Source organism: Saccopteryx bilineata, chromosome 3, assembly GCF_036850765.1.
Source record: "Saccopteryx bilineata isolate mSacBil1 chromosome 3, mSacBil1_pri_phased_curated, whole genome shotgun sequence".
Lineage (NCBI taxonomy): Eukaryota > Metazoa > Chordata > Mammalia > Chiroptera > Emballonuridae > Saccopteryx > Saccopteryx bilineata.
The window spans coordinates 129801158-129817106 of record NC_089492.1 but is presented as its reverse complement, the minus strand read 5'-3'; the positions used below and the strand labels follow the sequence as shown (position 1 = coordinate 129817106).

Here is a 15949-nt window from a genome sequence, read left to right as displayed (position 1 = left end):
AAGAACTAAGTCCTATTCTTCTCAAAGTATTCCAAAAAATTCAAGAGATGACTGCAAGCTCATTTATCAGGCCAGAATTATTCTAATTCAAAAACCAGATAAAGATACTATAAAGAAAAAAAAAACCTATAGGCCAATATCCCTAATGAACATAGATGCAAAAATCCTCAAGAAAATATTAGCAAGTTGAAATCAACAATACATTAATGAATAGTGAGGTTTTTTCATGCTCACTGACCCCTGGGAGTGAGTTGGGTTTTTTTTCAAAAAATTAAATTAGTTCCAATTACAGTGTTAGTAATTTTAAATCATGTTTGTTTGATAACCAATTTACAGAAACAAGAACACACATTTGCCTTTTTTAAATGTTGCCTTACACATTTTTAAAATAAATCAATTGCCTGACCAGGCGGTGGCACAGTGAATAGAGCGTCAGACTGGGATGCAGAGGACTCAGGTTCGAGACCCCCAAGATTGCCAGCTTGAGCGTGGGCTCATCTGGTTTGAGAAAAAAAAAAAAGCCAACCAGCTTGAACCCAAGGTTGGTGGCTCCAGCAAGGGGTTACTCGGTCTGCTGAAGGCCCGCGGTCAAGGCACACATGAGAAAGCCATCAATGAACAACTAAGGTGTTGCAATGCGCAATGAAAAAAACAAACAAACTAATGATTAATGCTTCTCATCTCTCTCCGTTCCTGTCTGTCTGTCCCTGTCTATCCCTATCTCTGACTCACTCTGTCTCTGTACAAAATAAATAAATAAATAAATAAATTTTAAAAAATAAAATAAAATAAATCGATCATACTCTGGATGGTCAGGAGGCATGAGGACGTACACGAACTTTCGTACTACTCAAAGGGTTAAGAAAGATCATACATCATAATCAAGTGGGGTTTATCTGGGATGCAAAGTTAATACAATATACAATAATATGATACACCACATAAATCAGTTGCATTTTTTATACACTAATAACAAGCTACTAGAGGAAATTTTTTTAAAATCCCATTTAAAATTGCACTGAAAGAAAGTAAAATAACTAGGAATAAATTTAACGAAGGATGTATAAAACCTGTACTCAAGGCCTGACCTGTGGTGGCGCAGTGGATAAAGCGTCGACCTGGAAATGCTGAGGTCGCCAGTTCAAAACCCTGGGCTTGCCTGGTCAAGGCACATATGGGAGTTAGCTCCTCCCCCCTTCTCTCTCTGTCTCTTCTCTCTCTCTGTCTCTCCCTCTCCTCTCTAAAATGAATTTTAAAAAAAACCGAAAAAAAAAAACACCTGTACTCAGAAAATTATAAGATACTAAAGAAAGAAACTGAAGAAGATACACATAAATGTAAGTATATGTACCATGCTAATGTACAGGAAAATTTAACATCATTAAAATGTGTATACTTGGCCTGACCTGTGGTGGCGCAGTGGATAAAGCGTCGACCTTGAAATGCTGAGGTCGCCGGTTCGAAACCCTGGGCTTGCCTGGTCAAGGCACATATGGGAGTTGATGCTTCCTGTTCCTCCCCCTCTCCTTTCTCTCTCCCTCTCTCTCTCCTCTTTAAAAATAAAAAATAAAAAATAAATGGCACTGTCATTAGGGTTCTCTCTAAGGTGGGCACCTGGGCAGCTGCCCAATGTAAAAAGTGTATACCACCCAAAGCAATTTATAGATTCAACACAATTCCTATCAAAATACCAATGGCATTTTTCACAGAACAAGAAGAAAGAATCCAAGATTTTATATGGAACCACAAAGGAGGCAAGAACATACAATGGAGTAAAGACAGTCTACTCAATAAATGTATTGGGAAAACTGGAGAGATACATGCAAAAAAATGAAGCTAGACCACCTTCTTATACCATATACAATAAACTCAGCATGAATTTAAAAACTTAAATGTATGACACAAAACCATAAAACTCCTAGAAGAAAACAGAGGCAGTAAAATCTCTGACATTTCTCTTAGTAACATTTTTTTCTGATATACTTTCTAAGGCAAGAGAAACAAAAAATAAACAAATGGCACTACATCAATCTAAAAAGTTTATTATACACAGCAAAGGAAACAATCAACAAAGTAAAAAGATAACCAACTGAATGGAAGAAGCTATCCACCAATTTACACATTCTGTAAGGAGTTTATAACCAAAATTCATAAAGAACTCATACAACTGAGCACTGAAAATAACTCTCCAATTAAAACATGGGCAAAGGACCTGAATAGACACTTCTCCAAAGATGACATAAAGATGGCCAATGGACATATGAAAAGACGTTCAAAGTAATTGTCAGAGAAATGCAAATTAAAATGACATTCTGATACCTGTCAGAATGGCTACTATCAATAAATCAACAAAAAAGTGTTGGAGAGGATGTAGAGAAAAGGGAACTCTTGTGCACTGTTGGTGGAACTGCAGATCAGTGCAGCCACTGTAGAAAACAGTAGGAGTAACTAAAAAAATTAAAAAAGGAACTGCCTTCTGACCCAGCAATTCCACTTCTGAATATATATCCCTAGAAACCCAAGACACCACGACATAAATTTGAAAGAATACCTGCACCCTTATATTTATTGCAACACTAATACAATAACCAAGGTTTGGAAGCAACCCAAGTGCCCATCAATAGATGAGTGGATAAAAAAGTGACAGTACATATGTACAATGACATATCACTTGGTCATAAAAAAGGATGAAATCCCGGGTTCAATTCCCGGCCAGGGCACATGGGAGAAGCGCCCATTTGCTTCTCCACCCCTCCGCCGCGCCTTCCTCTCTGTCTCTCTCTTCCCCTCCCGCAGCCAAGGCTCCATTGGAGCAAAGATGGCCCGGGCGCTGGGGATGGCTCTGTGGCCTCTGCCCCAGGCGCTAGAGTGGCTCTGGTCGCAACATGGCGACACCCAGGAGGGTCGCAACATGGCGACGCCCAGGATGGGCAGAGCATCCCCCCCTGGTGGGCAGAGCGTCGCCCCTGGTGGGCGTGCCGGGTGGATCCCGGTCGGGGCATGCGGGAGTCTGTCTGACTGTCTCTCCCTGTTTCCAGCTTCAGAAAAATGCAAAAAAAAAAAAAAAGGATGAAATCTTACTTTGCAACAATACGGATGAACAAAGAGGACATTCAAAAGGCTCCCGGGGACTACTTTGCTGTGACTGATCTAGCCATTATGTCCTATTCAGTATCAATCACCAAAGAGTCCCAGCTCCAGTTTGCTTTCACATTCAAAGGCACCCAATATACTTTTACCCAACTGCCTATGAATTATCATAAGCCCTGCATTGCCCACAATCTGTCAGCAAAACCTGGATACCCTTACAGTGTCCTCTTAAACCATATAATGATGATATTCTAATCTGGGGCACCTCAAAGGATGTAGTACGTGAGGCCCTAACACTGCTGGTAACCCACCTACAGCCTCGAAGTTGGGCTTTTCTCTCATATAAAATTCAAGGGCCAGACATAACTGTTAAATGTCTGGGCATTAACTGGTCCTCTAAAGGCCAGGAAATTCTGCTTAACATTGTTTGCTATTCATCCTCCTACCAGCTACAACAAACCCAACACATCTTGGACCTTCATTTTGGAGGCAATACATAACAAATGTATCCGTCATTCTTAGACCCATTTATGTAGTCACATGCAAATCCTCCACATATTATTGGGGAGAAGTTCAAGAACAAGCCTTCCAGCTGGCACAAAGGTCAACTCATCAAGCTATCCTCCTGGTTTCCCATTCCAGGATGAGACACTGGCCACCGTGGACTATGTTTCCTGGGCCCTATAAACTGAACATAGCTCCTCTTAGTTGCCTATGACCTTCTGGACCAGGCAGCTGCCCTCTACAGTCCCCTGCCACACCCACTTAGAATCTCAATTTCTGAGTGCTTATTGAACTTTGTTAGAAACAGAGATACTCACAGGACAAAGCCTATTCTCCTGCTTATCTACATTTCTATTATATCACATCTCCCAACAGTGGCTTGGCATGGCCACAAATACTTCTTTGCTAAACTGAAAATGGTACCTTCAGCAATGGGCTAAACTTGACATAGCAGATCTTTTCACACTGTATGAGGATGAGGATTCCCTGATCCTCAGCCTCCTGTGCATGGACCTTGAGGAAATATTGACAATAAGCCTATTGCATAAGCTTCTGGACACGCAGGGTAGCCCCTGGGAAGAGCTGATGGAATGAGAAAGGGTGTCTGTGAACTTCACAGATGGCAGTGCTACTGCCACCATACACAGTAGAGCCTGTTAGCAGCAGTGCACCATCCTGCCAGCAGCACACTTCTCAAAGACAGCAAGCTGGGGTAGGCACAGCTTGCTGAGCTTGTGATAGTAAAGGGTGTGCAGACAAGCCTCTTGTCAATATTTTTACTATCTCATGGGCAGTTGCTAACTGGCTAGCAGTTTGGCCGGGCCAATGGGAACAGGACAATTTTCATATTCAAGGCCGTTCGTCTGAAGTGCCCCAGTTTAGAAGGACATTGCCTACGCACCAACCACAATTAAAGTTATCCATGTTTCAGCTACATACAAAAGCTAGCATACCAAAGTCTTACCCAAATCAATGTCACCACCATTCAGAGGTCTCAACCAATTACTTCACCAACAACTCCCACAAAACCATAGATACCCTCCAAACCCCCATCAATTAATCCTTGACCCTACCATTCTGGCCTTTCTTAGTCACCACTTCCATACCCCTTATTCCCTGGCCAAATGATCCCATATCTCTTTGGGTCATGAGGAAACTGCTGCTACACTGGCCCGGACCCATGGAAGGGTGTTCCACTTAAGATAGTCCTTGCAAAATACACTTTTTGAATTGTAATTATGTTCCCGAACCAAACACTGAAAACTGTCCTACCATATTCAGTTTCAAAGACCTCTTTTTTAGCTACTGGCAGGTTAATTTAATAGGGCCACTCTCTCTACCTATAGATACTACCTGCTTCACTAGTACCCGTATAGATACTTCTACCTGCCTGCTGCTTCCTCATCCACCAGTAAATCTCTTTCTTTTGTAAGTATATCCTGCCCCCATTCAGCCCTCCTGATATCAGTGACCTAGATAAAGGGTTTCATTTTACTGCCCATATAACACAGCACTGGATTCTCCAACACAGCACCCAATTGAATTTTCACCTCTTATACAGGCTATACTCCTCGGGCATTACTGAACACTACCACTGGTCTTTTAACATCCTTGCTCCTTAATTTACAGTGCAATGAGTGGACTTCAGTGTTGATAGGGGTACTAACCACTTTAAACTCTAAACCATAGTCACCACTCTCCTCACACCAACCGGGCTTGCCAGGTCATGCTGCCTATGATTGTTATCATAGGGGAATATGATGCCTTCATCTTACAGGACATTATTATTTATATTATTCTCAACACTACTGAGTTCCCTTACAGATTTTAAAATGTTGATCATTTCATCTTTCAGTATTCATTTACGACCCAATCAGGGACAAGTGGTTAGCTATGACTCCCCCGGCCATAGATATTCCAGACATTAGAAAAAATCAGCCCTACTATATGCTGCTGCTAGACCATACTTACTTGCTGGATATACACATTCCAGCTGAAATTCCAATGTATAGAGGCTTTAATAAGTGGCTCGTACCTCCCCACAGAAAGTAGAAATAATTTCATTCATTCCCACAAAAAGAACAGTGTGGAACTCTAAAGAGGGGGAAGAGGCACTAAGATTGGTTGACTCCAGCAACATTAGAAGATGGCATCAAGGCAATACAATGAGCTGCTGTCCCACAGTAATCCCATGATAAATCTTCACATGGGAGAGTAATTGGGCAGACACTATAAAATGCATATGCTTGCTACTATTGGACTTTGTGCTTTTTGTGCCATCTGGGTCATGAGACTTCCTGACCCCAGAGAGCCAACACTAAAAAGTTGCTGGAAATACACAGCTCTTACCTATAATTCCACCCAAGATGGGGAGACAAGAGTGTTTTGAAAGTCAACCCTAAAGGGCTGTGCCCAAAATGTCACCAGGTGTGAATACTAGCTGGGTGATTCAAGTCCTCTATCTTAAATGAGACCAAAGGCACAAATGCTTAAAGGCCACCAGCCATTATACTTCAATAATTTCAACTGTAAGTGGCTGATAAGTTTATGCAGTTCACACCCATCTCTGGTAATACTGGGCCAAACATTAAATTGTCAGAAGCATGTAATTAAAATTTTTTTAAGCCAAAGCTACACATGTGCTCCCAACCTTTACTATTTACGGATGGTGACCTCTTATGCCTTAAAGAAAAACACTACCTAATCACTTGCAAGGTGCACTCCTGAGGACCCCTCAAATTTACTAAGAATTTGTGAAATCAGCATGTGCTTCCAATGGTGCAATAAAACCCCAATTAGAGCATCTCAAATCTATGGAACTCTGTTAGGCCTTTGGCCCCTCAATTCCCCTCCTTCATGGCTTCCTGGAGCAACCATCCCCTCTGGGATGGCTCCATCCACCTGCAACAACACTGGTGACAATGCTCCAGCACACACCAGTGCAGGACGCGACAATCTGAGTGACAACACCTGGGCCCACAATACCATAGGAAACAACTTCATCCTAATGCTGCCTCCACAGCCTTCCACTATAACAGAAATGACACCCAGGAAAGCTCATCAGCTGATGATGGCAAAAACTCAACAGTACTTGCTGAACTAAACACTGCTTATCTAAATATCCTGCTGACAACCCTTTTCAGTGGCATTTTGCAGAATTAACAATGTGTTTGCTTCAAAGCCACCTTGCTTACTACAGTGCTGGCTGCTTGATTTTAGGTGGTACTATGACTGTTAGGGTCCTCTCCACTGCATCTCTGAACTATAGAAGACCAAGGTATGTGTTGAGTCTCATAACCTTATGGAGGTCCCTTTAAACAGTTCACTTAGTTGCTTGCCCTCACCACACCTATTAGGTTGGTCCACATCATGCATCCTACTAGGAGTTAGTGAATTTAATTTCTGTTGAGAGGACCCCTTCCCAGTTGCAGGTGCTACCATCACCACAGCACTCCCCCCCACACACACACCCAGATCATAGCCACAGAGTCACCTGCCTACACCATGCTGAGGAGACCCTTTCAGACTGTCACCACTCAGGGTTCCACAATTATCCCATTCAAGGCCTCCAATAGTCCTAATTTTCTTTTTCTTTTCAAACCCTGTGTCAAAGGCTGACTTTTCGGTAGATTACAGTGAACCTAATATTTTTATACAAATGGGCAGAAACCAGAGCTCATTTTGGGGGCCACTGTAATTGCTGGGCACATTACCAGACTCAAAAAAAATTTTTTCCCAAGTCAGTGGCCTACCTGGCTGATTTTTTAACACTGTCCCCAAGTGCTCAACAGAAGGCAGCCCATGTAACCCTGCTGCTTGCCCAGACACTCTTTTTTTTTTTTTTCATTTTTCTGAAGCTGGAAACAGGGAGAGACAGTCAGACAGACTCCCGCATGCGCCCGACTGGGATCCACCCGGCACGCCCACCATGGGGCGATGCTCTGCCCACCAGGGGGCGATGCTCTGCCCATCCTGGGCGTCGCCATGTTGCGACCAGAGCCACTTCTAGCGCCTGAGGCAGAGGCCACAGAGCCATCCCCAGCGCCCGGGCCATCTTTGCTCCAATGGAGCCTTGGCTGCGGGAGGGGAAGAGAGAGACAGAGAGGAAAGCGCGGCGGAGGGGTGGAGAAGCAAATGGGCGCTTCTCCTGTGTGCCCTGGCCGGGAATTGAACCCGGGTCCTCCACACGCTAGGCCGACGCTCTACCGCTGAGCCAACCGGCCAGGGCGCCCAGACACTCTTTATGGTGCTCAACTTCATTTGCAGTACACTTGCCATCAGTATTTGGCACTTGACAGAAGCCCCCACATGCCTATTCTTTTTTTTTTTTTTGTATTTTTCCTAAGTTAGAAGCGGGGAGGCAATCAGACTCCTGTATACGCCCGACAAGGATCCACCCAGCATGCCCCCCAGGGGGCGATGCTCAGCCCATCTGGGGCATTGCTCCACTGCAATCAGAGCCATTGTATCACCTGAGGCAGAAGCCATGGAACCATCCTCAGTGCCTGAGCCAACTTTGCTCCAATGGACCCTTGGCTGTAGGAGGAAAGAGAGAGACAGAGAGGGAGGAGAGGGGGAAGGGTAGAGAAGCTGATGGATGCTTCTCCTGTGTGCCCTGGCTGGGAATCGAACCTAGGACTTCCACACGTTGGCCAACGCTCTACCGCTGAGGCGACTGGCCAGGGCCCACATGCCCGTTCTAATCCTCCAAATCTGCCTAGGTATCAACACCACAAGAATACTACCTATTCCTTGTTTCAAGTAGCACAATCCCCACAGCACTGAGCCTCACAGCCTAAACAACCAAGGAACCCCAAATTACATTAGCTCCCCCAATCAAACAGTGACTGCTGTACATCTAGTGTCCTGAGTCCCTAATACATTCATGGTTCTCCATTTGTGTACTTCCCTTCCCCTCAACCTCTTTGCTGGCCCCTGTATGTTCATACCAATGTACCTTATTCTCCCTGGGAGTACCTTTATACCAATCATTAAACAAGACTTTCAATCCATCTCTTTTCCGGCCCCTCACATCAAGAGCATGTGGCATTCATCCCCACTATGTTGGAAATAGGTCGCTATAATCCTTCACAGAAAGTGGGTTGCACACCACCGCAGCAGACACATAAGAAAAAATTACTAAGGCAACCAACCAACCTGTTAACCACTAGCTGAATATATTACGCTGTTACACTGAAGTGCAGCCTAATGCAACAATAACATAATTTTTTAGTACAGGTGGTTTTAGATAAGCATTTAACTTTAGATTACTACTGGCCAAGGAAAGAGGTACATGTGCTGCAAGAATACATGCTATACATATATTAATAATTCTGAACAAAATAAAACAAATTTATAAAAGATGGCTCAACAGGTACCAGTATTCCATAATCTCACCCAAGTTTTTAATCACATACCTACCTTAACCTTATCCATCAGTCTTGATGTCTTTTCTTGGCTGTACCCCAACAAATGGGGGATGGTTATGAAAAAAATTTCGAACTATCATTTATCTACTGATGTTCTTGATTGTCATTTTTGCTTTACTCAAATGTTTCAAATGCTAGGTGACCAAAACCCTGCCACTGGCTGTTACTATCTCCACCATCCAAACAGTGCCCATGATTTCCCCTAAAGAATAATGCCTAGACATCACAGGGACAATTGTGATGAGAAAACAGCTATTTTGAGTTGCTGCCTAGGCATTTTACAGTATGACAACCCTGCCCACACCCAGATTATGGACAGATAAAGATTTGAGTTTATGATTCCCACCAGAAGTTTGTTCCCTCTTTGTTTTTTCCAGGGTCCCTTTAAAATTAACTACTTAGAGTTGAGTCTGTGAAAAGTCAGTGCCTCTACCTCAATCACCTTATAAGCAATAAAGTGCTTGCTACTATGCTCACTATCTCCTGCTCATGACCTGGACAGAGGACTACCCTTCCCTCAGCTCAATGCACCCCTAGGCTTCTAGGATTTCTGAGTAATAAACGTTGTGACTCTACTTTCTTTGTAGGGTATATTAAAACTGCACCTTCCATCAAAACAAACCCGGGGATTTTCACTTCCCCAAAGTGGAAGCTCCAATTCTCAGTACTAGTCTACCCCCTGTGAGTGGCTTTTGTGTATTCATTCAAGAGGTCATAATCTGCATATCCTAAATTTAATACACCAGCTACAGGCTGTGCAACACAGCATACTACAAAGCAAAAACTAACTAACTAAATAAATAATAATAAATATATATTTATTATATATTTATTATTAAATGAATAATATATATATAAATTATATATATATATATATATATATGAAGAGTCAGAGCATAAAACCAGATATAACAGGAATGTTGGAATTTCCAGACAAGGAGTTTAAAATAACTATGATTAATATTCTAAGGGCTATAATGGATAACATGAACACCATTAAAGAACAAAACACAGTGTAAACATAGAAATGAAAACCCTATGAAAGAATGGAAAGAAAATAATAGAAATCAATAATACTGTAACGGAAATGAAGAATGCCTTTGACAGATTCATTAGTAGACTAGACATAGCCAAGGAAAGAATCTTGAAATCTAGGAAATCTCAACAGAAATCTCTAAAACTGAAAAGCAAAGAGATGAAGAAAAAAAAACCCAGATCATAGGTAAGAATTTCCCACAAAATAATGTCAGATATCAAAATACCGATCCAGGAATTTCAAAAAACATCAAGCAAGCTAAATGCGAAACAAAAAAACAAAAAAACCCTAGAAAAACTACACCTAGCTATAACATTTTCAATGTGAAGATAAAAATCCTGAAAAAGTCAGAGGAACAAAAATGCCTTCTCTACAGAACAAGAATTATATTTGACTTCTCCACAGAAACCATGCAAGTAAAAAGAAGAGAAAATATTATAGTGTTGAAAAGTCCCCACCAACTTAGAATTCTATACCCTATGAAACTGTACTTCAAACTGAAGGAGAAATAAAACTTTCTAATACAAACAAAAATTGAGGGAATCTGTGCCAGTAGACCTGCCATGGAACAAATGTTAACAGAATAACTTTACAGAGAAAAATGCAGGTCAAAAACTCAGATCTACAAAAAAAAGAAAAAAAGAGCCTTGAAGAAGAAATAAGTAAAGGTAAAAAAATAAATATACAATGAGATACCACCTCACACCTGTCAGAATGGTGCTCATTAACAATAACACACAATAAATGCTGGCGAGGGTGTGGAGAAAAGGGAATCCTCCTGCACTGCTGGTGGGAATGCAGACTTGTGCGGCCACTGTGGAAAACAGGATGGAGTTTCCTCAAAAAATTAAAAATAGAACTGCCTTTTGATCCAGCTATTTTATTTTTAGGTATATATCCTTAGAATACCAAATCACTGATTCCAAAGAAGATATGCACCCCCCGTGTTTATTGAAGCATTGTTTACAAAAGCCAAGATCTGGAAACAGTCCAAGTATCCATCAGTAGATGAGTGGATTAAAAAGCAGTGGTACATATACACAATGGAATACAACATGGCCATGAAAAAGAAGGAAATCTGCCTGACCAGGCAGTGGCACAGTGGACAGAGCATCGGACTGAGACCTGGAGGACCCAGGTTCGAGGCCCCAAGGTTGCCAGCTAGAGTGCGGGCTCATCTGGTTTGAACAAGGCTCACCAGCTTGAGCCCAAGGTAGCTGGCTCAAGCAAGGGGTCATTTGGTCTGCTGTAGCCCCTCAGTCAAGGCACATATGAGAAAGCAATCAATGAACATCTAAGGTGCTGCAACGAAGAATTGACGTTTCCCATCTCTCTCCCTTCCTGTCTGTCTGTCCCTCTCTCTGACTCCGTCACACAAAAAAAAGAAAAAAGAAAAATAAGGAAATCTTACCCTTTTGCGATGGCACTGATGGACCTAGAGATTATTATGCTAAGTGAAATAAGCCAAAGACAAATGTCAAATGATTTCACTTATTTGTGGAATCTAATGAACAAAGTGAACTGAGGAACTGAATAGAGGCAGAGGTGGGGTCACAGGGACCAGAGAGACAGCTGTGAGAGGGAAGGAGGATGCAGGGATGGGATCAGAGAAGATGAAGGGATTAGTGAAATTATAAAAACATAGCACAGAGATATAGATAACAAGACATCAAATCCCAGAGGGAAGGCAGGAGGGGTTAAGAGGAAGGGGGAAAAGGGGTATAAATAGGGACATGGGGGTGAGGGATGAGAGTGTTATATTCAGTGGGACACTTGAATCCATATAAACACAATAAATTAAAATTAAAAAAATAAAAAGAAATAAATAAAACTTTTTTATTCTGAATTGATCTAACAGAAAAGTTTATTTGAAATCTTACTATGTATGTATGTGTGTTTTTGTGTACATGTGAATGTAACGTGTGTGTGATCTGTGTAAAATGAATGACAGGAATAACACAAGGGACAGAAGGAAAGATAGGATTACTTTTTAGAAAGTATTCATATGGGCCTGACCAGGTGATGGCGCAGTGGATAGAGCGTCGGACTGGGATGCGGAAGACCCAGGTTCGAGACCCCGAGGTATCAGCTTGAGCACGGGCTCATCTGGTTTGAGCAAAAGCTCATCAGCTTGGACCCAAGGTCGCTGGCTCGAGCAAGGGGTTACTCGGTCTGCTGCAGCCCCACAGTCAAGGCACATATGAGAAAGCAATCAATGAACAACTAAGGTGTCACAACGAAAAACTGATGATTGATACTTCTCATCTCTCTCCGTTCCTGTCTGTCCCTATCTATCCCTCTCTCTGACTCTCTCTCTGTCTCTGTAAAAAAAAAAAAAAGTGCCTGACCTGTGGTGGCGCAGTGGATAAAGCGTCGACCTGGAAATGCTGAGGTCACCGGTTCAAAACCCTGGGCTTGCCTGGTCAAGGCACATATGGGAGTTGATGCTTCCAGCTCCTCCCCCCTTCTCTCTCTCTGTCTCTTTCTCTCTCTGTCTCTCCCTCTCCTCTCTAAAATGAATAAATAAATAAATAATTAAAAAAAAAAAAAAAATCTTTAAAAAAAAAAAAAAAAAAAGTATTCATATGGCCATGGTTGGTTGGCTCAGTGGATAGTGTTGGCCCGGGGTTCAATACCCAGTCAGGACACACACGAGAAGCGACCATCTGCTTCTCTTCCCCTCCTTCTCCCCCTTCTCTCTCTCTTCCTCTCTCATAGCCAGTGGCTTCATTTGTCTGAGCGAGGGCCACGGGCACTGAGGATGGCTTGACTGGTCCGAGCATCGGCACCAGACAGGGTTTTCTGGGTGGATTCCAGTGAGGGCACATGAAGGATTCTGTCTCTCTATCTCCCCCCTCCTCTCACTTAAAAAAACAAAAGAAAAAACACTTTTCCAAAATTGGTAAGCTAAATAATTATGCTGTAGCTCTCGTAAACTATTTTCTCAGAAACTATGAATTAGACCGTAAAAAGTCTATGAATATGATAGCTTTATTGACTTTTACAGGATTAATAAGAATAGCTACCAATTACCACTATTAGATAATACACATTTATTCAGCATTTTATAGACATTATTTCATGTAAGACATACTAAAACCCTATAAGGACAGGTAGTATTACACCCTATTACTGTTCATAATAGCAGACTAAATGCCCTATCAACAAGAGAATAGATAAACTATATATTCACACACTGAACACTTAGAAAAATAAAAAAATAAAACTACGTACATCTACACAGAAGAATCTCAAAAACTTAAGACTACATGAAAAACATTAATTCTCAGAATATATACTATGTTAACTCCATCTATCATAAAGCTGAAAACCATACTGAACAGCAGGAAAATCAATACATGTCAAGATAAGTAGTAAAAGAGTTATGGTTGGGGAAGGAGGACTTCAGTGATACGTATTTGATAACATAGCTGATATCAGAAATTAATTTTACTTATTCCTTAAATACATCTTTTAAATCATCTTTTCTATGCATTAAACAGTACACAATAGCAGAAAAATATGTACTATTAAAAAGATAATAATTGTAGAATTGGGCATCTGAAACCTGCATACTTATGTTAACTTAATGTTACCCCAATAAATTCAATTAAAAAATAAAAACAAAAGACAGTAATTTATACAAAGGCTATTATAGCTCTGTGTTCCTAAGCAGAGAATATACATCTGAAAATAGCTGGACTTTATCTGTATTTCAAGATATACCCTCAAGCCTGGCCTGTGGTGGCACAGTGGATAGAGCATTGACATAGAATGCTGAGGTTGCTGGTTCAATACCCTAGGCTTGCTCAGTCAAGGCACATACAAAAAACAATCAGTCAATAAACAAAGTGAAGCAACTAATGGTTAATACCTCTTGCTTCAGCCCCCCCCTTCTCTCTCTCTGCTCTCTGTAAAATCAATAAATAAAATTTTAAAAAAAATCAAAGGTATCACCCTCAAAAGAATATGAGTGACAACAATATTATTGACAGAACAAATCCATTCTTAGTTTCAAAAGGAGGTAAATTATTTTCAACAGAAGAATTTGGAATTAATCAAAACCTACAGAATCTAATACTTAATCTTAACTTTTGAAGAATTAAAACTCCTAACACTTTAAGCCCTTTAAGCCAAAGACAGTGACTCAGCTAGAGTCATCGATGCCCAGGCAAGAGATCTAAATCCTACTTTTCCTTTCACATTTTCTCCTTTCATTTCTAGATTTCTTTCATACCTTGGACAAGTCAGTTGTTCTCTCATGATCAAATAACTTTGCTTTAATCTCTTCTACTTTTCTCCTGTCATCTTCATTTAATTCTGAAATGGAGTAGCCACACTCATGAGCCATATTAAATTTCAGGTTCCAGGCTGGACAGAAAGCATAAAAACACTTGAGTTTATACAATGCAAAAGTGATCATTTATCAGTTATTAGTAAGAGCACAGAAGATCATCATATACAGTATATTAAATTTAATACCTACCACATGCTTAGCAAAACATGTGTGCTCTAAATTATATGACAAACTATGAAAAGTTTTAAAAAGATCATTTCATTGAAAAGTCTGATTTTTAAAAACATTTTACAACCCTGGACAGTTGGCTCAGTGGTAGAGCATCCACCTGGTGCATGAAAGTCCTGGGTTCGATTCCCAGTCAAGGCACACAGGAGAGGCGACCATCTGCTTCTCCATCCCACCCCTTCCTGCTTCTCACTCTCTCTCCCTCTCCTGTAGCCATGGCTCGACTGATTCGAGTTCATAGGCCCTGGTGCTGAGGATGGCTCCATGAAGCCTCTCTGCCTCAGGTGCTAAAAATAGCTTGCTTGTCGGCAGCCTCAGATGGGCAGAGCATCGGACCCAGACAGGGGTTGCCAGTTGGATCCTAGTCAGGGCGCATGAGGGAGTCTGTCTATCTCCACTACGCTCACTTAAAAACAAAAAACAAAAAACAAAACAAAAAAACACATTTCACAGATTTTTCTCCCAAGAGAAAAATGTGGTATTTGATCACTTTTATCTTAATCTTCTTTCTAATCAGAACAGTCCCTTTGCCTTTTCCCAAGTTGCCAATTCCACAAGAGCTGATATTTAAAAATAAATAAAACTTGGGTGTTCTTTGGAGAATCAACCTATGCCTAAGTGATAAAGGAATGGTTTAGGCAGTTAAACTCTAGGAAAGGTTCCCAGGTAGGCCTAGATTGCTTATAAAATGCCCCTCAAAATATGTTCCCCACATTGTCCTAAAGATTTTTTATTTTTTAATGGAATTCTATTATTAGAGATTAAAGTGACTGATAAACATTTTTAAATTTCTAACCCAAGTTTTTTGTTTGTTTGTTTTGTTTTTATAAATAAATTTTTATTTTAATGGGGTGACATCAATAAATCAGGGTACATACATTCAAAGAAAACATTTCCAGGTTATCTTGTCATTTAGTTATGTTGCATACCCATCACCCAAAGAGAGATCGTCCTCCGCCACCCTCCATCCAGTTCTCTCTGTACCCCTCCCCCTCCCCCTTTCTCTCCTTCCCTCCCCCCACCCCCCATAGCCACCACCCTCCTGTTCATGCCTCTTAGTCTCGCTTTTATGTCCCACCAATGTATGGAATCCTGCAGTTCCTGTTTTTTTTCTGATTCACTTATTTCACCCCGCACAATGCTACCAAGACTCCACCATTCCGCTATAAGTGATCCGATGTCACCATTTCTCCTAGCTGAATAATATACCATGGTGTATATGTGCCCCATCTTCTTCATCCGGTCCTCTATTTTTTTTTACAGTGATTAAAAGCCTTTAAGCAAACTCTTGGCCAATACAGCAAGAATCCATAAATGAGTAGTGTCCTTAACATGTTCCCCAAGTCCAAGTTGGCCCCATCACCA

General features: G+C 41.3%; 1 protein-coding gene across 3 annotated transcripts in view; it reads right to left on the bottom strand.

The window, feature by feature from the left end:
* Window positions 1-15949, bottom strand: part of ALMS1 (ALMS1 centrosome and basal body associated protein) — a 220937-nt gene that overhangs the window by 120214 nt on the left and 84774 nt on the right. For all 3 annotated transcript variants that reach the window (XM_066267392.1, XM_066267394.1, XM_066267393.1), the window contains one exon: window positions 14297-14430. In XM_066267392.1, coding sequence (XP_066123489.1) covers window positions 14297-14430 — 134 coding nt within the window. The remainder of the gene's footprint in view (window positions 1-14296; window positions 14431-15949) is intronic.